This window comes from Sesamum indicum, linkage group LG6, assembly GCF_000512975.1.
Source record: "Sesamum indicum cultivar Zhongzhi No. 13 linkage group LG6, S_indicum_v1.0, whole genome shotgun sequence".
Taxonomy (NCBI): domain Eukaryota; kingdom Viridiplantae; phylum Streptophyta; class Magnoliopsida; order Lamiales; family Pedaliaceae; genus Sesamum; species Sesamum indicum.
This window is the reverse complement of record NC_026150.1, coordinates 20938515-20960291: the sequence shown is the minus strand read 5'-3', so window position 1 is coordinate 20960291 and position 21777 is coordinate 20938515. Positions and strand designations below refer to the sequence as shown.

General features: G+C 34.5%; 4 protein-coding genes across 4 annotated transcripts; 2 read left to right on the top strand and 2 right to left on the bottom strand.

Annotated features, from left to right (window-relative positions):
• LOC105165299 (40S ribosomal protein S24-1) lies at positions 2108–4284 on the bottom strand. The gene is made up of 6 exons (XM_011084269.2): positions 4138–4284; positions 3961–4035; positions 3826–3867; positions 3205–3375; positions 2520–2606; positions 2108–2356 (listed from the first exon to the last, which is right to left on the bottom strand). The coding sequence occupies exons 2-6, from the start codon at positions 4030–4032 to the stop codon at positions 2315–2317; spliced, it is 414 nt and encodes a 137-aa protein (XP_011082571.1). The 5' UTR covers positions 4033–4035; positions 4138–4284; the 3' UTR covers positions 2108–2314.
• LOC105165298 lies at positions 8298–10935 on the top strand. Its single transcript, XM_011084268.2, has 3 exons — positions 8298–8719; positions 10356–10497; positions 10719–10935. The coding sequence occupies exons 1-3, from the start codon at positions 8418–8420 to the stop codon at positions 10800–10802; spliced, it is 528 nt and encodes a 175-aa protein (XP_011082570.1). The 5' UTR covers positions 8298–8417; the 3' UTR covers positions 10803–10935.
• On the bottom strand, positions 11224–13957 carry LOC105165297 (pre-mRNA-splicing factor 18). Its single transcript, XM_011084267.2, has 2 exons — positions 12897–13957; positions 11224–11999 (listed from the first exon to the last, which is right to left on the bottom strand). The coding sequence occupies exons 1-2, from the start codon at positions 13728–13730 to the stop codon at positions 11586–11588; spliced, it is 1248 nt and encodes a 415-aa protein (XP_011082569.1). The 5' UTR covers positions 13731–13957; the 3' UTR covers positions 11224–11585.
• Positions 17777–20628, top strand: LOC105165296 (N-terminal acetyltransferase B complex catalytic subunit NAA20). Its single transcript, XM_011084266.2, has 6 exons — positions 17777–17937; positions 18053–18143; positions 19132–19264; positions 20019–20088; positions 20216–20276; positions 20377–20628. The coding sequence occupies exons 1-6, from the start codon at positions 17860–17862 to the stop codon at positions 20466–20468; spliced, it is 525 nt and encodes a 174-aa protein (XP_011082568.2). The 5' UTR covers positions 17777–17859; the 3' UTR covers positions 20469–20628.

Here is a 21777-nt window from a genome sequence, read left to right as displayed (position 1 = left end):
TGCAACTGCTATTTGAATAGTAATTCAATACAATTTTATCAGTTGAACTACCTTATCGTTTGCCTAACTTATAGACACCTGATCTCTCTGTATTCACATAACCTTTTCAATTTTTTTTATCATATAATGGAACATAATTTATTACCACAGAAATTTCCAATTTATCACTAAATAATTTTTTAGGGTTAAAAGCAAAATAACCCTGTGTTAGTAATAAAGAGTAAATTTTTCCCCTGTGATAAATAAAAAGGCAAATTACCTCTCTGTGATTTAAAAAATGTAGCACTCTGTCTCCTTGCACAAACTAAACATTGGTGTGAAGGATAAAAGATAAAAATACCCCTCCTTATATATGAAAAGGTGGACTGCTATGTCAAAATTAGGGTTTCTATTATCGAACTTGTTTCTAAAGAGAGAGAGAGAGGAAGAGAGGCGACTGACCACAAACCCTAGAAGCAAAATTCACTCAGAATACTTGAAACTTCACCGTTGAAGAAGAATTGTCTGTAATATGGCAAAACTTGTCTGTAATATGGCACTCAATGGCCTACTTTTTTTGTAGATATGGGTTTCACTCAAAACTTGTAATATGGCACTGAAAACTATATCAGGTTGCAATATGTTCTAATAGAATCCAATTTTATGTTTTTATTAATTTTGTTTAGTGTTTTTGTTCAATTCTTTTTCACATTTCTAGCTTCTGTTTCTGGAATTTAAGATTTAGGAATCCAATTTCAACTTAATGTTTCTGGAATCCAATTTTAGGTTATGTTTTCGGAATCCAACTTCAGCTTGATGTTTAGTGTTAGTGTTCAATTGTCAATTTTTTTTTTTTTTTTTGTGTTAAGTGTTTGTGTTCAATTTCTATATATTCAAAGATTAAGTGGAAACAGCCTTTGAACATTCACTTTTATTTTTCAATGACAAAAATGCCAAAAAGTTAAAATACTACAAATTAATACATGACACAACATATATACTATAATAAAGGTCAATACTTAAACAACAGAGTTTTACAAGTTTAGTTTACATTGTCTTCATTTTAACAACAAAATTAACACTAACATAAAAAAAACACTGCTAACACCAGCTGACATTTCTAGCAAATACTTCAATGACATTAGCACCAATAGATCCACCAGTCTGCAAGTTTGACATTACTTTTTCACCATCGTCCGAATCCCACTGTTCATCAAAGTCAAGGAAAAATTCTTCACCACTTCGTACTTGAGCATGAAATTTTAGAGGAAACTCACTAGGTGCCCATATAGCTCTTTCAGGCTCCAACCAACGAAAAAATTTTCAAACTTGATATCTGCAACAATAATATAACTTACCTTTCGAGGGCTTTGTTTGTAATGACAAAGACGTAGTTGGAAATCTCAAATGTAGTGATTGTGTGTTCTTTCTTGATTTGCTTTTTCGAAATGAGTTGACATTTTCTCTCTTTTTGGAGAAAAAACCGTGAGAAATAAGTGGAAAAAGGAGGAATCGCAATAACAGATGAGTTGTTACACTTTTATTTGATGGAGGGGCATAATTATCAAAATACAGCAAAAATATGGTCTCTCAGCCACAAAATTGGCTTGTGTGGCACACCTTAGACACACATAGGTCTAATTGCTGTAATAAAAAATTCACAAGAAAGTAATTTAATATTTTTTATAGTACAGGAAGTATCATGCACATTACCTATATCACAATGAACGCCCTGCATTTTTTCCAATTTTTTTTATACGTCCTATCATTTTATTTTATACAAACATTTTAAAAACTTTATTTTAAAAGCAAATTTAACATCTTATGCACTTTAAAAACAAGTATTATGAACTAATAGAATATTTCAAAATAAATTTGATCGAACATCCAATATCGACTAGTGAAGCACTCGTAGTCCAATAGGACCAGCAGATTAAAATAAAGTGATAAAGGGGAATACCTCCTACCCCGTTCAACGAGCTTTCATGACATTCATAAGACTTTACTGTGTTTAAGACTGAGAACAACGTCCGAAGCAAACTGTAATCTTGCTCTAAGACGCAATATCAACGAGTGCTTATTGATATTTTTAATATTTATCTGAATATATAAAATTGAGAAGGAAATATCAGAAGATTGAAAAGAAGACGACTCTCCCGGATGATAAATGTGATAACACAACAATTCAAAACTCAGGTCGTAACGTCCAACAAATCGTGGTGCCACTTTAACATTAAGAACAGTGCTTAACTAGCCTAAGGTAAAGCAAAAATATTGGTGTCATATGATAATCTCCAATAGATTGCGGAGCCAGAAACACAAAATCCGTAGAAACTTATTTCTTCTTTCCACCCTTGGCAGCATCTCCAGCCTTTGTCTGCAGGTACCGGAAAAACATGATCAATGAATGAAATTGAAATCAAGGTGTTTACTTGTTTCAAGGATTTGAAGAATAACTGTAGAAATGGCTTTTGCCAGCTCATAAAAAATTGGATAGAAGGTGTTCAGCAATATGGATAAAGAGATAATAGCAATTCTACCTTCTTAACACCACGGATCTTCTTTGCTCTGTTCTTCCTTTCCTTCATCTGCTTTCTAGACTTCTCAACCTTGGTATCAAGACCATTCTGCACAGCGTAATACCCAGTATTGTTAAATACATGAAATGTGGAAGCAAGTGTAAGCTTTTATAGAGCCATGAGAAACCAAGGAATATGCAGCAGTAAATTGCATCTTTGAATTATCATCTTCAAAATTCAACAGCAGCAGCAAAAAAATAGAAGTTCTAAAACGGAGAACAAGGAATGCAAACAATACACTAGATATATTTTCTACAAACATTTGGTCTCTTGGTAGGACTTATGGTGGCAAAATCGCTAGCCAAGTAGGCATATAGCAATCAAAAGTGAGGCAACATTCTCGTAAGGACCAACTCCAGATTGCCACAAAACTCTAGGATAGCAGAAAACCAAAGTATGCATGACGGAAGAAAGAAGACTAGAAGGGAACTAAAAGAAACTCATAGACGAATAACTCCATGAAAATTACAAAACCTTAGTAAAGAAGAGGGCAGGAAGTACATATACCAGTTGATTCAATTATTGAACTAGATAGTGCGTAAAAAAATAGATTAGCTGAGTAGTGAGAATACCATTACCAAGAAGTGTTTCCTAACTCATATTTGACAATTATAAATAAGAGCAGTCAAATAAATAGATGAATTACCCTGATCAGCCTGTATTTTGGTTCATATTTCTTCGCATTCTCAACGGAGTCATAAATCAATCCAAACCCGGTAGATTTGCCTCCACCAAAGTGGGTCCTGAACTTGAACACAAAGATGGCATTTGGATCTTTAACCTCATACATCCGAGCCAATTTCTCCTTCAGCTCAGCCTGCAATAAAATTACACGAGAACAGAAACAACTAAGAACAGGCAGCAAAGCTCCTATACAAAAACCACATATTTTCCCACAAAATTCAATTAAAAAACGAACACATAGCTGATTTTCTTAATATTACTGTGTCAAACAAACAGTACAATTTCCAAACATTAAGAAAAGTATAATGTAATTAAGATTATACCGATTCCTCAGTTCATCTACTCATATTCCTCATATATTTCCAAACATCTCATAATGGCCTATATCTCCTGAATCAACCTTCGTAAACAAATAAAAACGAAGATACTCTAACTTACAACAAGCGTAAGAGTTTCTTCAACTAAATCATACTGTTATAGTAAGAATAATGAAGTTAAATACTACAATAACACCGTATAAAACAGATATGTGAACAGAATAAAGAATGTGTAATAACAAAATAATGGTTAAAGGAGATCAGACCTTGGAAACATTAGGCCTTCCTGGATGCAACACATCAATAACCTACCAAACAAAAACAAAAGGAACCTAAATGATTAAGAACCATTACCATCAAGTAAAAAAACACCAAATAAATACAATTTTGGGACTACATACAAATTGCTTCCTGGAGAGCAGACGATTCGTCATGAACTTCCTAGTTCTGATAGTTACTGCCTTGTCCGCCATATTCTGCAAAAACCAAAGACGATGGTCAAATCCAAATCAATCTAATGCACTGCCATAAACACATTCACATTCAGGAGAAGAAATAGAATGTTCGCAGTCAATTACGCTGTCGTTTAAGCAGATTCAGGCCGTGCGTCGTCGCCTAGTGCCGCTGCTATTCCGGAGCTTAGTGGAGTCCTGCTGGTCGAGGGCGTCTCAGCTTTCTAAGAGGGAGAAGCATTAACTCTAGGGTTTTGTAATAAGAAGGATCCTTCATGGGCTAAACTTTCTACATATGGGCTGCACTAATGGGCTTTAAATTGTATGGACCTCATAACTGCAAACAGGGCCCATCCCCAAGAAATGCAACCAATTACAATTATCACTTGGTTTGGAGTTGTTTTTTCGGTAGATTTTAAAAATTTTAGGAAAATAAATTTGGGTTTTAAAAATCTTGAAATTTGTATTGGTAAGTGTAGAAGCATTTATCGGTGTTTTTGAAAATATTCAAAGTAAATTATTTTGATAAACTTATTATAAATGTCAAATCACGTGTTGATAGGGAATGTTTTGTAATTTTATATAGCTATACTATTATAAAAATAAATCTTGTTTTGTTTTTAATATAGAAGTTGGCATACAAAACTTTTAAGGTGGAAAGTAATTCTTTAATTAATTCAATTTATTAAATAAAATTTGACAATAATAGTTTTTTCAACGTCTTTGGGTAAATGCATACTAACAAATCATGATGCACAGTGGGTTGCATTAGCTCAAGCTCACTTAGGACTAGATCGGTTCTGAGCCCGTCCCAAATATTAAAACCCTGGACCAACTTAACACAGTGGCCCAAGGCCACCTGATCCTAAGTTGGACCTGTTGAGCAATTTTCTTTTATAAGAAAAGCATGTCATATGAATTTTATTTTATTTTTTTAGATTGATTATTATAGTAGCTTTTTTATACTTATGAAACTTTGAAAATCATTATCTTTACTATTATACTTCTAAATTTTTTGTACTTTAATTCATTACTGCTCTTTATTTATTTTTTTTAAAATTTATTTTAAGTTCTTTTTGAATTTATATCATCTGAGTTTATTGTTGTAAGTTTGTTCATCAAATTATATTCATAATACAACCATAAATTTAAATAATTATTCAAAAGAAAATCTTAATTTTTTTAGAAAAATAAATATGAAACAGGCACATTTGGGCCTGATTCCTTCCTAGTCCGGGCTCAATCGGGCCGGTTCATGGGCTGACCCTAGATTTATAAATGAACCTAATTGAAGTCCATTTAAAGGCATAGAATCAGTCATAAATAGTAGTGGCTGGTTCTAAGCTAGCCCGACCTACTGTACACCTTGACTAACAAACTTCTTTCTTCCGAAGTTTCATGAGTTTGAGTTTGATAGTATATGTCATTGTTTCATAAATCAGTTTTCAAACTAGAGAATTTCTCCCTAGCAGTTGGTGTTCACAGTTTATAAGGTAAATTTCACTTAGGCCCCCTCTAAAAATGTGATATTATATTTTTCTCTAAATAAATTTTGAAATTACACCCACAACCCTCAAAAAATTCTTCATTTACACCTGATACCGTTTCGTTAGGGTTTGGACAAAAAATAATTACGTAAGCAAAAAAAATTACATATATTTTCAATTTTATCATTCGTTAAACATTCTCATGTATCTTTTTATACTTATAAAGGGACAAATATAATAATACATATATAGGATGAGGTTAACATCATTATAATTTTCTCTTTATAAGTACAAAATTATTATCTGAGAACATTAAATGAAGGGTAAAATTAAAAAACTTTATAATTGATTTTGCTAATATCAAAATTTTTTGCTCAAATTCTAACGGAAGGAGAAACAGTAGATTTTCAGAAGGAGTGTAAGTGTAATTTTAAATTTTTTTTTAGAGAAAGTATAATTTTATATTTTTAGAAAAAATATAATTTTACATTTTTAGAGGGGTCTAATTATAATTGACCCAAGTTTATATATAAATGTGTGTTGAAAAAATAAAATCCCATATTATATCATGTCTAGAGAGTAATTACCAATGACTTACATATACAATAAATTAAATATTTAAAATTCAATTTTAAAAAGCTCAATTTATTTAATAATACATCAATGGAGTTTTGAAAAGAGCTCGTCGTCTGCCTGTGACAACAATTATGGAAATGACTTATAATCGTTTTGTGTCTTATTTTCATGAGAGGATGACTAAGAGTACTGCAATGTTAAGAAAAATCAACTGTGGACGGACTATGCATACAAGTTGTTCAAATGTTGGTCCGAAAAATCTGTAGAGCATGCGGAAACACCATTCAGTCAGTATGAACAATTCACCTCATTAATTAATCATGGATAGGTGCTGTAATACGCACTTACCAAAATTACTACACGAGAATGTTCATATGACAAATGGAGTCAATTTTGGAATTCCTTGCTCCCACATTGAAAAGGGATGCAGTGCATATAGGCTCAATATTGCATCTACGGTTAAGCAGTATTACAATTTAAAATATGACATATTCTAAATCTTTCCAACCTCTAATTGCCAATGATTGCCATAATTTTACTCTGTGTCAGTGTTCGTCATGTTTAAATTCACACTACAAGCATTTTAAATAAGACGGACAAGACAATAAATTCATATCCAATAAAAATTCCAACAAAGCCAATCTCCTCATCAAAGTAATATGCCAAGGTGGGGTTGTAAACGACAAAATATGAAGTTAATACTTGATTACATTTTTTTTTTGAAATGTAAAATTTTCTCAATTTATATTAATAAATAAAATTAATTAAATATTTAATACATTTTTAATTATTACATGTTAAATATAAATTAATAATATTGTTATTGAAAAATATTCAATCAATAATTAATTATTAAAATATTTTCACAATTAATAACTAATATTAATTAAATAATTAACTGGAAACTACCTAATACTAATAAAATAAAATCAACTACACTAATTAAACAAAATAAAATAATTACAATTACAAATAATTAAACAGAATTAAAAGGGGAGACGTTATCAACTATAATGACTCCACAAATATTTAAACATAAATATTCATTAGTTGTTATAGCTGATAATGACTCATGAACAAATTTTGTAAAATATATATTTTTTAATTTGAGTTGTTATGAATAACAACAACTCGCTTTAAAAGTCCAACTCTACTTTTTTTAGGAGAATTTTAAAATTCTTAATTTTAAAATTTCAAGTCCTAACATCGTTTTGAGACCGATTCCAAAAATGAAAGGGAGTTAAATCATATTAATTATAATTCTGATTTATTAAATTCCAATTTCAAGATTTTCGTCTAACCAATTCCCATTTCCAAGATTTTCTTTTGACCAATTCTGGAGAAATAATATTTTAGTTCCATAACTTAGATTCATATAACTTTTGATCCTATTTATTATAAGAATAGTATGTTTAGTCTCATAACTTACAAAATTTATTTATAATTTAATGATATAGGTCATGTACTTAACATATTGTTGTTGAGTATTTTCGGTTGGATGAAAGATTGATCCCCTTTTTTTATAATAGCATATGAGTGTTTCATTTGACCTACTTGATTCACTTGTGGAAGATATGATTTTTTGTGTTGCTTCTACTTGACTTCAACTTATAAAAATATGGAAAGAATGGATTCATTTTTTGTAGGAGAATAGAGAAACTGCTATGTTTTTGTCCTAATTTCTTTCAAAATTTATTTTTTTCCCTCAAATGTAATTATATTTTTCCTAGAAAATGGTCACAAGTTGGAAAACAAACCAATTCTCTCTCCAACCAAAAATACTTAATGATCACATATTAGGCATGTGCGACACCGTTAAAAAATAGAAAAAAAAGTGAATGAGGACCAAAAGTGTTTATTTTTTGTAAATTAGAAGATTAAAAATACTAATCTCATAATGAATGAAATCAAAAGTAAAATAAGACTTAACTTATGGAGCTGAAAATGCTATTTCCCCACTAATTTCCAAAACCCAACCAGGTTAAGTAATGCAAATGACCATTCCTATTTTCACAAAATGCTATCGATTTACGTAAATAAATTATTTTATTTTAAAAAATATAAGGAATAAATTGTTGTAGTTCAAAAAATATTTAAAGATAAATTTTGTTAATTTTTTTTTAATAAAATTATAATTTGCTTGTTTACAATATTATAATAAGTTGAGTGGATATTTTTAAAATTAAAACATATTTCTATTGTGACGTTGCTTCAACCCCGCCAATTCAGAGGGGAAGAATTCAACGATGTTAAAACTTATAAATTACAATTTCGATTACCAAGTTTCAATTCTAAGATCAAAGAGTTGATCAGGAAAAGAGAAATTTCCAAATACCGCCAAAGATGATAGCTGTTCAGTGTCACCCTCGCTTCCCCATTTCTCTCAATTTATCTTCTTCTACTTCTTCTCCGCGGATTAAACCCCAAATTTCTCCTATTTCCAGCTCAAATCTCCCTTCACTGTCAAAAAATGTGGGCAGAACCAGAAGCCGGACAACCCTCGTGAGGGGCGACTTCAGGGATGGCGTTGAGCCAGTTCAAGAGTCGGCTTTCTTCGACGAAAACGGCGCCGTCGAAGACATGGATGGATACCTCAATCATCTGTCCCTAGAGTATGACTCAGTTTGGGACATCAAGCCTGCGTGGTAATCACTTGCGTTGCGTTTGCTTTATCTCTCTTTTGTTATTCTAAACTGCAGCCTTCTGCTTCTTGTTCTTTGTGTTTTCCCCTTAGGTGAGAGTATCCGACTGAAATTCCGCCAGGTGTTTGATATTTTTTCCCTGAAATGGTTTTGGCACTCTGGACTTACTAATTCTGACCCAAATGTGAATGAAGAGCCCCGCAGCTTTATATTAATTTATATCAGATTTCTGCTTGACACGGTTCGATTTTCAGTTGATGGATTATGAATTAGACATGACAAAATGGTTTGCGGTCCTCAGCTTCCTTTACTAAGAGGTGTTCGAGTGAGCTTAGTATATTTTTCAGAAATACGTTTATAAGATCAAATATTAAGATATTATGAGCTTAACTTATTTTTAATGGATAATTACGCCCCCTCCTCTCTAAGGTCTGGATAATTACACCTCCTTTTGTTAGATTTGGGGTAATTACACGTAAATTCCATTTGGTTTGAGAAATTACATCCACCACTTATTTGATTTTCTTCTGTCTAATTAATAAGTCACTTTGTTAAACAAAATTTACTGAATTTGCTAATATTAATAAAAAAATTGAATGAAAATTGATACTTACTTTTGATTGACTTATTATAGGTCAAGAAATTTTTCCGACTAAACTATCATTGTAACAGTGAAGGTATCCGAGGGTAATTTGGTCATTTTTTTTTGTTAATCGTAGGTAAATATCAATTTTTGATTTGCAATAAGTTAGTAATAAGTCAATTGAAGGTATTTAATATCAATTTCATTCAATTTTTGGTTAATATTAGCAAATTCAGTTAATTTTGACTAACAAAGAGACTTATTTGTTAGATCGAATCAAATTTTAGATTAATTAAATATTAATTTTTAAACCACAGGGATCTACGCGTAATTGCACCATGTACTGGGGATTATAGTTTTCTCAATTTTTTAAGTTTTAACAAATCTCTTCATCTTTGATTATATGCTTTGGCCAGTCCTCCTAGTTGGAGGTGGGTCAAGAAGAAGTAGTGAGACAACGTTAGCAATCATGTTCAAGAAGTCAGATATTATTTAAAATTTTAACGAATCCCCTCAATTTTGATTATATGTTTTGGTCATCCTATTCCTAGTTGGTGGTCAAGAACAAGTAGCGAGACGTTAGAAATCATGTCCAAGAATCACATCATCACTTTCATACACTTGGTCCTTAGTCCTTGTGAAACCATCTCAACTACTTTAAATCATGTTCAAGAATCATATGGTCAGTTTCATACACTTATTCCTTAATCCTTGTGAAACCATCTCAACTACTTTAGCTCATTTGTATGAATTGATATGATCCAAAACATAGGATTTCTGAAGGAAGGCGTCCTGTCCATGTGTGAAATTGGTCGTTTGTAGTTGGTACATGTTTCAATGTTATTTTCTATTACGGTTAACATGTTCGAGATAAAATGATTAGGTTTTCATTGTCTGGGATTTCCTTAAATTTGTTTCAAAAGTACGTTTCTAACTCCCAAGACCGAGAGACCATTGATAGAGACGAACTCGATGTACACATTATGCAAGATTTCCTTTTCGTATTGCTGTGCATGTAACTGTTGTCATTGATAATCCTCTTTTTATCACTTTCAGGTGCCAACCTTGGACAGTTACACTGACCGGGATGGTAATAATTACCGGTAGCTGGCTAGTTTGGAACTCAGTAACAGTTACCTCAGCGGTAACATCTGTAATTTGCTTGTGGTGGTACGTCTTTCTGTACCATTATCCAAAGGTATGATCATCGCTTCTCATCGGAAAATACTATGTACTAGTGAGAAAATTCAATGAAGTTAAGAGGAAACAATATATGAAAACAAGAGCTCTGCTTGAACATGAAGTAAAATAGAATGTGCTATCCCCACGAAATCCAACCTGCTCTAATCTGTCACTTTTCATGGATCCAGAATTAAAGCACGCATTAGTAACACTAGTTTTATCTGATCTGCTTCTCAGGCATATTCAGATATGATTGCGGAGCGAAGAAAGAAGGTAACAAGCGGTGTAGAAGACACCTATGGTATGAAAACTGGGCAATGATCTTGGAGGGACAACTTTTCGGCCCAGGTTATAAGAGCATGTATACATCATTGTAAACAAAGATATAAAGGCATGTATACATCATCGTAAAAACAAGTAAATCTTCTTGGATTAAAATTTCAATTGGACACCTTATTGTTGGCACCATCTTGTCTAGGTTATAAGCCCACGGGACCTTGCCATTATTTGTTTTCTTGGGTGCTTATTCGACCAAGAAATCAAACAAACTGGCTGCTAAATAAGACCTCGACCTCCGGAACCAAGCTTTCTGAACAAGAGATGGGATTTCCTTTCAGCTTAATTACTTTTCACAGGCAAGAATTACATATGTCCTCAGTATTAAACAAGATGTCAAATGAAACAAATTTAATATAAATGCGACCATGTGTGAACACCGCAAGAACTTGGCGAAGGCAAGACGCAGGAAAGCTGGGGTTAAGCATTACATTCCCAAGTAAGGTTTAGCCAGCACGGTGCTACTTAGAAATCTTTTTTCTCCATACATGTTGAATTGCTATCAATTTCATCCGCCACAAATTAAAAAAGAAACAGCTCCCAGCTCACCAACTCTTAAGAAGCACTAATTCATGTTTACATGAGCATATCAACTACATAAACATAGAGGCCATCTGGAATGGTTACATTTACAGCCTCTCACCAAAAGCGAGAGTCAACATTAAGAACATAATGTTCCGTCATAAAATCACATGTTACTCATCGTATACTTTGGCTAGAACATGAGAATGATCAGGGCAATTGTTACCCCTCATGTACACATGTTAACTAGTCATCTTTTGTAGCAGGCATCAATAGGAGCCTCTCCTCAGAATGATGCTTCTCTCCAGACGACCTCTCTTCTGCTAATAGTGACTGCAAATCACTACCATTTGCCAGGCTATTGAACTCAACAGCTTTGGAAGGCATAGTTGGATAACGTCGTTGGGCGAAAGTCATCAATCTCTTGACAGATTGCAAATACTTACGGGTTGTCTCATCATTCATGATGTGTGCCACACTGTTAGTATAAATCTTTTCACGTGCAGAACGTTCATGAATACCAACCATAGTAACACCAATAGGCCAAGGAGCATTTCCAATTGCAAGTTTAATGTAATGATCCATTGCAGCTAGGTAATCCCGCTTCATACAGCAATCAACAACCACCATCAATGCTTGTCGAATATCATCAGGAAGAACCTATATGAGAAAAAAGACAATGTGAATCATCCCAGTCTAGAGGTAATCTGGATCACCCAAGTAAGCTATGTTCAAAATGACATACACGGTTGACCTCATTTGAACATCAATACGTTAACTAGCGCTTCAAGCAAAACACATTTCTTTTCTCAACTTCATCCTCCCCATCTCCATATAATCCATAATCAATGATGTTATATTGATAACTCGTGAAAATATTGCTAATGCATTACTATTATAGTTAGTTCTCACATAATTGATGACCTCTAATTCAAATTCTAAAATTACCATAATACAATAATTATTTAGATGAGTATCATCACATTAATATTTCAATTCAGATACTATTAAAAAAGCAAAATGTGAGAGATGCCCAAAAATATTAAAAATAATAATAAAGGAAAAATAAAAGTCAAAGTAACTGAGGTAGTAAACACTGGTTTTTTCTTCCTCACTTTAATCTAACTTTCCAAGTTCCAGTGCATGCAGTATATGAGCTCCACCTCCATTCATCATATAGCACATGAGCACAGATGATCAATCACATCAATTTATGCCTTCAAATTAACATCTGTATCACAATCTTCTTAAAGCAATCTAATAAATGTAATAGAATTCCAATTCTTTAGTATATAAAACTTCTGATACATGGAACTAAGCTTCTTTTTATACTGCTTGCACTAGATTATCCATTCAGCCAGTCTTCTGGAAACCATGAAATTGCTCTAAAAGAGAAGATTGCCAAAGCAAATCCTAGATAAGAAGACAAATATGTTCACATTGACATAATTTTCCACAACACCATGAGGGAGCACTGGTAGCATATCATTTCCACATGAATTTAAAATAAAATTAGGCGCCCACACACAGAAAGAGAAAGTTGGACATAATACACACCTTCTTTCTGCAGAACTTAAACAGCGGATTCAAATATCGTGCGCACTGCTTAAATGTGGCAACCATCGACTTCCCTTTGGCTGTCCTCTTCTCCGCCTCACTCATCTCATTTAGCTCCTGATTCCACTCATTCAACAACTTTTTGAAAAACACAAGAATCTTATCCTCGTCGCACAACTCCTCAAAGTTCGCCTTCATCCGTTTCAAATCCTTGTCGTGATCCATCCCGGAGGATGCTCCATCCCCACTTAGATCCTCATCCCCACCTCCACTCTCCTTATCCTCTCCCCCATCCTCCGTCGACTTTCTCTTTCTATCACTCAATATCCCTGATTTCTGCCGCTTCTTCAACTCCACGATATCCCGCAGAAAATCATTAGTTTGCCCTTCCGTCATATCACTGTCATCGACTTCAAATAATCCAGCCTTCAACACGAACTTCAGACGGTCAAGTCTCGCCTCATCGTCTTCTCCGAAGAGAGTCACCGGTTGTTTTAAGAAGCGGAGGCGGCGGATGACTTCTTGTTTCGGGAGATTGAGATCGTCAATGTTTTTCTCTTCAACTAGGGATTTGGAGGACGATGACTCCGGCTTAGATTTTGGGATTTCAGGATTGGATTTTGGGTTAGATGATGAATTGGGATCATCACTCTGCTGCTCTTGCTGTAATTTCTTTTGACGAAGTGCTTTGGCCTCGGCTTCGCGTTTTTCCTCTTCTCGCAGCCGCTGGAGGCGTTTCTGCTCGATCTCGGAGCGCTTGAAGACTTTCTTACCGCCAACGTCCTCTGCGAGACTTTGTCTTTTCTTCAGCAACTCCTGCTTTAGAATATCCATGGCCGAATATGATATCTGCTAGGGTTTCCGCTAATTTCACAGTCCAGCGATGTTGAAAAGATTGGGGATCGGGGAATGGTGCTAGGGTTTTCTCTGATTCCCGTGGACGGAGTGGAGTTAAAAGTTGGATTGAGTGCGGAGGGTATTTTCGTCACTGCGTTAAGGGGTCCGACTATCCAATGTAGGCCGGGGCACTCGCACAATATTACTGCCAAGCGGAATAGCCGATTGCGTGGGGTGTATAAATAATAGATGATGTCACGATTAGGCGGCAATTTTCCATTTTTGTACATTCAACCTACTCAAATACTACTACAATCATTTTAATTCTTTCTTTAATTTTATTTTTTTGACTTTATCAGCTCCTTATCTCTTTCCTGTTGATCGCCAAAAGATGCGGTCAATACTGCCAGAACAACACCTGTGACCCAAGTCAATTCGCGAGGTTTTTTAAATCCACCGGTGAGATACACACAAAAGACATGTAGAATCATCATTAGGACCATCATACTTGCCGACCATCGATGAACTGATCGGATTAACCAACCAAAATTAGCTTCCGCCATTATGTATTGAACAAATTCTTTTTTCGTTCAAGTTGCTTTTCTTTTTGTCTAACTCACTTTCTTTTTTCTGTGTGAGTTTCGGGAATATCCCCATTCATAGGTACCTATCCATGAGCGAGCGACTGAAGACCCGGCTGCAAGCCTGTCTGTAAGCCAAGACCAAGCCCGAGCCGAGCATTCCGAAGTCCAATAAGACAAGGAATGCAGTAAGGCTCGTACTGATCTATACCCCTTGAACTATGAGCTAGATGTTCTGAGTTGTTGAGTTTCTCATTTCTAAATGTTGATAAAGTATCAATATCGTTCTTTTGGGATCCCACTCAGGTTCATACTATTTTATTTTGTGTAAATTATAACTTCTATAACTACATGATTTATCAAAAAAATAAAGACCACCATATACGGTAACTGCTTTTAAATCTTACCTTGTTTATTACGAGATTTGGTGAATCTGTAGACAGATAGACATATATTTTTCATGTAGAAATTACGAGAAAAAAATATTAATTTATCCTTGCATGCAGGCTAACACATATAATTTTGTTCAAATTTACAAAAATAAATAACACGTGATTGCAGAAGTTATAATTTACACAATATAAAGTATTTATATTTTTTAACATCAAATTTTAGAAAATGTTCTGTGAAAACATCTTTGATGTTATATTAGTAATGTTATCTTATTTTCAAGGATGTGAAAGTAAATTTTACATAATAGCCACACTATAAATACATATACCCTACCGTATTTTAAAACTCTCAATACTACTATAAATACCCCATATATTATTTTTTAAACCAACTTCACTATTCATTGATAAGATAACTTATCACCTCTCTCTCTAAAAAATCCTATCTCTATCAATACTAGACTTGGGAAGTAGTTGCATGTTGAGGGTATTTTTCCCATAAAATCACTTACTAAGTCTCTAACCACATCATTGGTGCCGTTTGTGAAAAATATTATATTGATAATAAGAATGCAAACTAGGTCTTGAACTCGCAATGTTCAGGGGGTGGACGCTGCCCATGAAATATACGAGAATGAAGCAGGGCAACTCCCATCCCATGATCAAGCCCTACTAAAGGGAATGACCTTACCACCCCGTGGCCAAGAGTCACACCATAAACAAGCCCTACTATTAGTGTGGCCCTACCTTCTCGTGAGCAAGCCACACTAAATGGGATAGCCTGCCATCTCGTGGCCAAGAGTCTCCTCGTGAACAAATCCCACCTCAAGGGGTGGGCCTACCCCACATGAGCAAGTCATGTTGAATGGTGGCTCGATCACCTCGTGAACAAGCTCCACCACACGGGGAGGCCCTATCTCTTTGTGAGGAAGCACCACCTCTATCTCGAAGAGAATCACCCACCTTAGGTGTTCCACCTTAAGAAACAATGATATAGTTAATGCAAGAATCCTTACTAACACCTAATCCATGATGCGTCCACTCGAGTGGTTGCACAAATAGTAGCTCAATACGCTACTCATCACCCTGTGAACCCGCTTCTTATTCTCTTCGTTGAAGTCAAGAATTGTTCTTGGTTCTCAAGAGGGATGAGTATAGGCGGGAGGAGGTGAATAGTAGAGTTTCTCAACCCGAAGTCGCTAGACCTAAGAGCGAAGCTCCAACCAATCGCGACAACCCTTAGCGCCCCTACCCTCTCAAGGAGATGAGGATTGCCCTTGGTCGTAGATCCACCAAGATGTAGCCTTTTTTGCCTCGCTATCTTAGTCGAGGCACGTCCAACAGGCATGAAAGTATCAAATCTTTCAAAGTACGATGGAACAGGAGACCTACAGGAACACTTAAACAAAATTATATGCCAAATCTTGGGATTCCTTATCCTCTACCAATTGTCTCTCTCAATCTACTTAGACGTACAACCTCCTCCAAGCTGGAGAACTCAGCTATAAAATCAGGTCCAACTCCCTTAAATATGGGACGACTTTTTGGACACTGACGGACCATTTCTCAAACATAGTTTCCCTCTTACTTGCATTCATTTATCATATCTCATTGCGATTTTCATTCATACTTTATTTTTCAGCATTATTATTTTGCTATTTGTCACTAATTTGAGCGTTTGAGTGATGACATCTTTTTTGCAAATCCTCTCTTATTAGGCTTGGGAAAAACTCAGCCTAACTAAAAGGTCCTGGTCCGTATTCAATTGGACTCGTGTGATTTTTTGACACATCACAAATATTAGTATTGTGTATTATTTTTCTCTTTTTTTATTAGTTAGTTAATAGTATATTAAAAATTTATAGTTTATAAACTAAAGCAGAAAATTTTAATAATTTAACAATAGAAAAAGGAAAAAAGTGTTTGTTTAAGAAAACACAGAAGACATCGAAACAACCTCCGTTTTGCTCATGGAAGCCAAGCTGAATGCATTCTCGATACTATTTATCTATTATAGAAGTTGAAATTTAGAAGCTAATGGTAAAAACTAAAATAAAAAAATTTAAAACGAAAAATAAAAAATTTTGAGTACAAGCACAATGTTCAAGTTGGGATCAGGTAGCTAAAATAGCTACCAGAAAGTTCGGATACTCAAACCAAACTATCTGACACGATGCCAATTCCTACTCATCACATATATTAGAACGTGAAGATGCATAAAGATACTTTGATAAGAAAAAAAATTATTTGATTTGTAATAAGTCAATTGAGAATAAATTTGGATTTTTATTCAATTTTTTTAGGGCTAATTATACTCTCCTCCCTTGAGGTGTGGTGTAATTATATGTAGACCCCTTGTAGTTTGGAAAATTAAATCTAGCACCTCTAAGGTTTGCTTTTGTCTAACAAATAAATTCATATGTTAGTCAAAATTCATCAAATTTACTGATATTAACAATATAACTAAAAAAAATCTATCTTTACCCCGATTGACTTATAATTGATTTATTGCAAATCAAATAAATCATTTTATAACAAAATTAGCTTCATACTTTATACGTTAATGCATGCGAGAAGGTATATTTTCACCGTTATAAGGAGAGTTTAGGAGAAAAAAATTCTTTGACCTGCAATAAGTCAATAATAATTCAACCGAAAGTAAATATCAATTTTTGTTCAATTTTTTTTGTTAATATCAACAAATTCAATGAATATTGACTAAATGAGAGATTTATTTGTTAGACGAAAACAAATCTCAAAGGTGCTAAATGTAATTTTTCAATTACAGGGAATCTAGATGTATTTCATCAAACCTCAGTGGAGGGGCGTGTAATTATCGATTTTCTTTAATTGATATCGATAAATTTTATAAATTTGAGTGATGAATCGATTTTTTTATTAGACAAAAATAGATACTAGAAATATTAGATATAATTTTTTAAAGTATAAGAATTTATGTATAATTACAAAGAAATTGGAAAAACAGATACGAGGAGGCAAGAAAGATCTAGAGTACCATTGAAGCGGATCGAATGATTCGGGTCGGGCCCCAACTACAAATCATCCATGTCCACATTGCCCTTCTGCCAGTCAAAAATTCGTGAAGGAGAAAAAGGAAAAGAAGACGAAAACAGTCTTCCGCTGCGAATAAAAATGACTACTATTCGAAGGTTTTGCTGCAACGATCTCCTCCGATTCGCATCAGTGAATCTTGACCATCTCACTGAAACCGTTAGTTCTTTCTTTATTGTTTTAATTTGTTCAAATTCATGACTCCTGTTTGTATTGGAGGATTTTTTTGTAAAACTATGTCCATTGACGAATTTTGTTGAACTAAAAATTGCAGTTCAACATGTCGTTCTATATGACCTATTTGGCGCGGTGGCCGGACTATTTCCACGTTGCTGAAGCTCCAGGAAATCGAATAATGGGCTACAGTAGGTTACCCTATTCTGGTTTATAATGTGTATATTTTCTAGGTTTCGGTTCCATTTAATGTTCGATGTCAGATTACTGTATACTTGATGTGTTTCGTAGCATCTTAGTACTCTGTTGGCCTAGTGGTGGTTTAATTTGTACAGGCAAATTTCATGTTTCTGCTCATTTTTGCGTCCATGTTACATTAATAGGTTTTGAGTGTTCTATATGAAACTTCTTGTTATTAGCACGGTGAGTGCAATGGAGACTGCCATTTGAGTATTTGCAAGAATAGCAGATAATTGGTACACTTTGATTTTGTATTGCTTGATGATTTGTGTATTGTTTCTGAATTTGGTGTCACTGCTAAACTTGTGCTTCAAAAGTGGGATTTAAAGGTAGAAGGTATGGTGTTGCAATTGAACTTTCCTTCGTCTAGGTTTTGCTGCATGATGCATTTTGATGTAAATTTTGGTTAGTAACTAGTGACAGTTCCAAAGGCTCCTTTGCTTGCCATGCCTGAGATGTAACAGGAGACATAATGCCAGAGATGATTCGTTTCTAGTTGTAATTAGTTTAAATAGAAATTTAGAGTGTACTTTTAAATGAGGCACAATGTTGCCATGAACCTTCTTTGATACAGATGGCTAAATGCTGCAGCTGGTGAATGGAAGTTTTTGACTCATTCTTTTGGCTTGACTTTGAGTGACATTGACATTACTTGGCTTTAACATTCACTCTGTTACACAAAAGCTGCGGAATATGTGATTAACTATTTCCAAATGTTTGTTCTTATCTTGATGTTTAATATGAGACCGTAGATTACTTACTGCTTTCTACTAGTCTCAGAAACTTGTCCTATTAAGTCACTCCAAGGACACTTGAGTTTCAGTAGGATTGAGCTTATGAAGTTTCTACTTTTCAGTTTTCATATCATCAGAATTCTAAGTTTGCTCCTATTTTGGTTTCTGGTTTGACATGTGAACATAATGTGTGGATACTTTACAGTTATGGGAAAGGTTGAAGGACAAGGAGAGTCATGGCATGGTCATGTCACTGCAGTAACAGTAGCTCCTGAATTTCGAAGGCAACAATTAGCCAAGAAGCTGATGAACCTACTTGAGGAGATCGGCGACAAGATGTAAGGGGACATAATTTTAATTCATTGCAACTATCCCTTCTTAAGGCTAAAATTAAAGGAACTTGAGACTTTTGGAATGCCATGATGAAAAATAATATGATCTAAATGACCATCTTCAAAGATCTCAATCTCTTATGGTTCATATGTTCCTTATTACAAATTTTTATATTCTTGATCTTGTTTCCTTTTTCTTTTTTTTGTTCTATTTGTATTCTTAGTCCTTGGTCCAGGAATTATCACAACTGTTTCTCTGGAGCTTGTTTTTTCTTTAATGTTTTTCTCTGTTTATATTCTCAGTTTTTCAAATAAAAAGTGTACTTTTTGAGTGACCTCCGTAATTCAGTTGTGAATGAAGTCACCAAACATTTTTGCTCCTGTTTCTCTATCTTTTCTAGTCCGTTGTTATCTAGTAGGGCGGGAAGAGAATGGTGTACTGTTGCTCTGTATATTGCATGAATTGGAGAAAGAACTCTAGACAACCTTTGAGTCAACTATTTGGTGTTAAATGATAGGAGTCTCTAGGGTTTTTTGCTCGAATTAAACTGGTGAAACTGGAACATGTCTTTCTGTTTCTGCTTTATATGCCTGTTGCTTTAATCAGTATTTCCATGTGTCATTCAACTTTAAGATTTAGCTTAATACTAATATCTTCATAATAAGTTGGTGAAGGAAGTTCATGTATGTGTGAGTTTTTTAGTTTTGTTAGACTTGCTGGATGAGCTCTGTATACTGAAGCGAGTCTTGCTCTTTGTAGTGATAAGGCTTATTTCGTGGATCTTTTTGTGAGAGCTTCAAATACACCTGCCATCAAGATGTATGAGAAGGTACTGAGAATAATTTATTGCTTCGTTTGCTTCTTAAGAAGTTTGTGACTCAAATAATTTCCATTGGTTTGTCCTTCATATTCAACGAAGCTGCTATTGTCATCTTTTGCTTTTCTCTTTTCCGCAGCTTGGCTATGTAGTTTACAGACGTGTGCTTCGATATTACTCTGGAGAGGAGGATGGCTTGGGTGAGTTGCTCTGTAAATGCCACTGAGAATTTCAATTTTTGGCCCTTCGGTGTTGCTTTTTTTATCTATGTCTTATCTTGCTCTTTTCTTTCCTTTTCAGATATGAGGAAGGCTTTATCAAGGGATGTGGAAAAGAAGTCTGTTATTCCTCTCAAGCGCCCAGTTACACCAGATGAGCTTGAATATGATTAGGCCTGATTTTCTTAATCAGACAGAAATATAATGTTGTCAGGCATGTTCTTGTAATTACCATTATTGGGGCTGAAATTACCATTACACGGATCCAAACGTCTTATGTAAACTTCCAAATTTTCTTGAAATAAAAGAACAAGCAGCTATTCCTTTAGACTCATTACAGCTTCATTATTTCATGAATCGATTGATGCTGTATGTTTCTTATTTTCTCCAGAACTGGACATTGAACTTCATAGGCCGTACTATATAGTACATCTGTAAAATTGATGCCGTCGTAGCTAATGAAGATCCCTCTGTCTCCCTGGTCAAGAATGTGGCTCTTTTCTGTTTTACATGCATGATATATAAACTGATTCTAGAGTTGGGTCATAAGTTTACCTGAACTGATGCCAGGTTCTCTAGTTGTGTAGATTCTCTAGTTGTGTAGAATAAATTAGAGATGCAAAAAAGTAGAAGTTTCCAAAAGAATTGCAAGTTCGACCCACAATTTTGGTTGAAGGCTCAAGCGCAAATATCAGATACGATTTTGCTCTAGTCCTTTGCTACTGATAACGATCAAAATGTAGGATTTCAGGTTTTTTGTTTTCATCCATGTCGGCAGCTTGCTATTGCTAATCATCCCGTTAATTGGTGCCTGGAGATGATTATACTGTCTTACAGTTGAGTTTCTGATTGTGAGAAACCTCAAACGCACACCACTGATTTCCCTAAAAGAATGTTATCTTGACGTGGGTTCCATGAAATATTTCATGTTGGCCGCTAGGACAACACAAACTATATGGAGACACACGTAGAGTTTGCACATACTGTACTAGTGGCATAGCAGTGATATGAAGTATCCTCCATGGCTGAAAAGCTCATCAGCCTACACTCCGTTGCCAAAGTTCGCTTGTCCAACACTCTTGACTCATCACTTGTTTGATTTTCGGGTGTTTGGGGGCACTTTCTTAGAAATCTCTGTGATTCATTGGTCTAGGATTATTGGTGATGAAATCACAAGTATTAATGAAAAACCCTCACTCCATAGTTTCATCATGGTTCAGGCCCCATTTCTCATCTTTTGATCACAATCCACTTCTGTCATGGAACCTCTTTATGGTTTTTTCAATGCCATATTTCTTGTTGATGCTAACCACTTTATATTGTTTTATCAACTAACATATCACTCTTTCTAAATTCTTTTCACTTTTAATGATTAGAATTTCGAAGGGAGATTTTTGTATTTTCGAAATAGGAAAGGCATAATTTCTTGCATGAGAAAGATCAGTAATTTAGCTGATGGAAACCAACTGAGACAACTGCACTC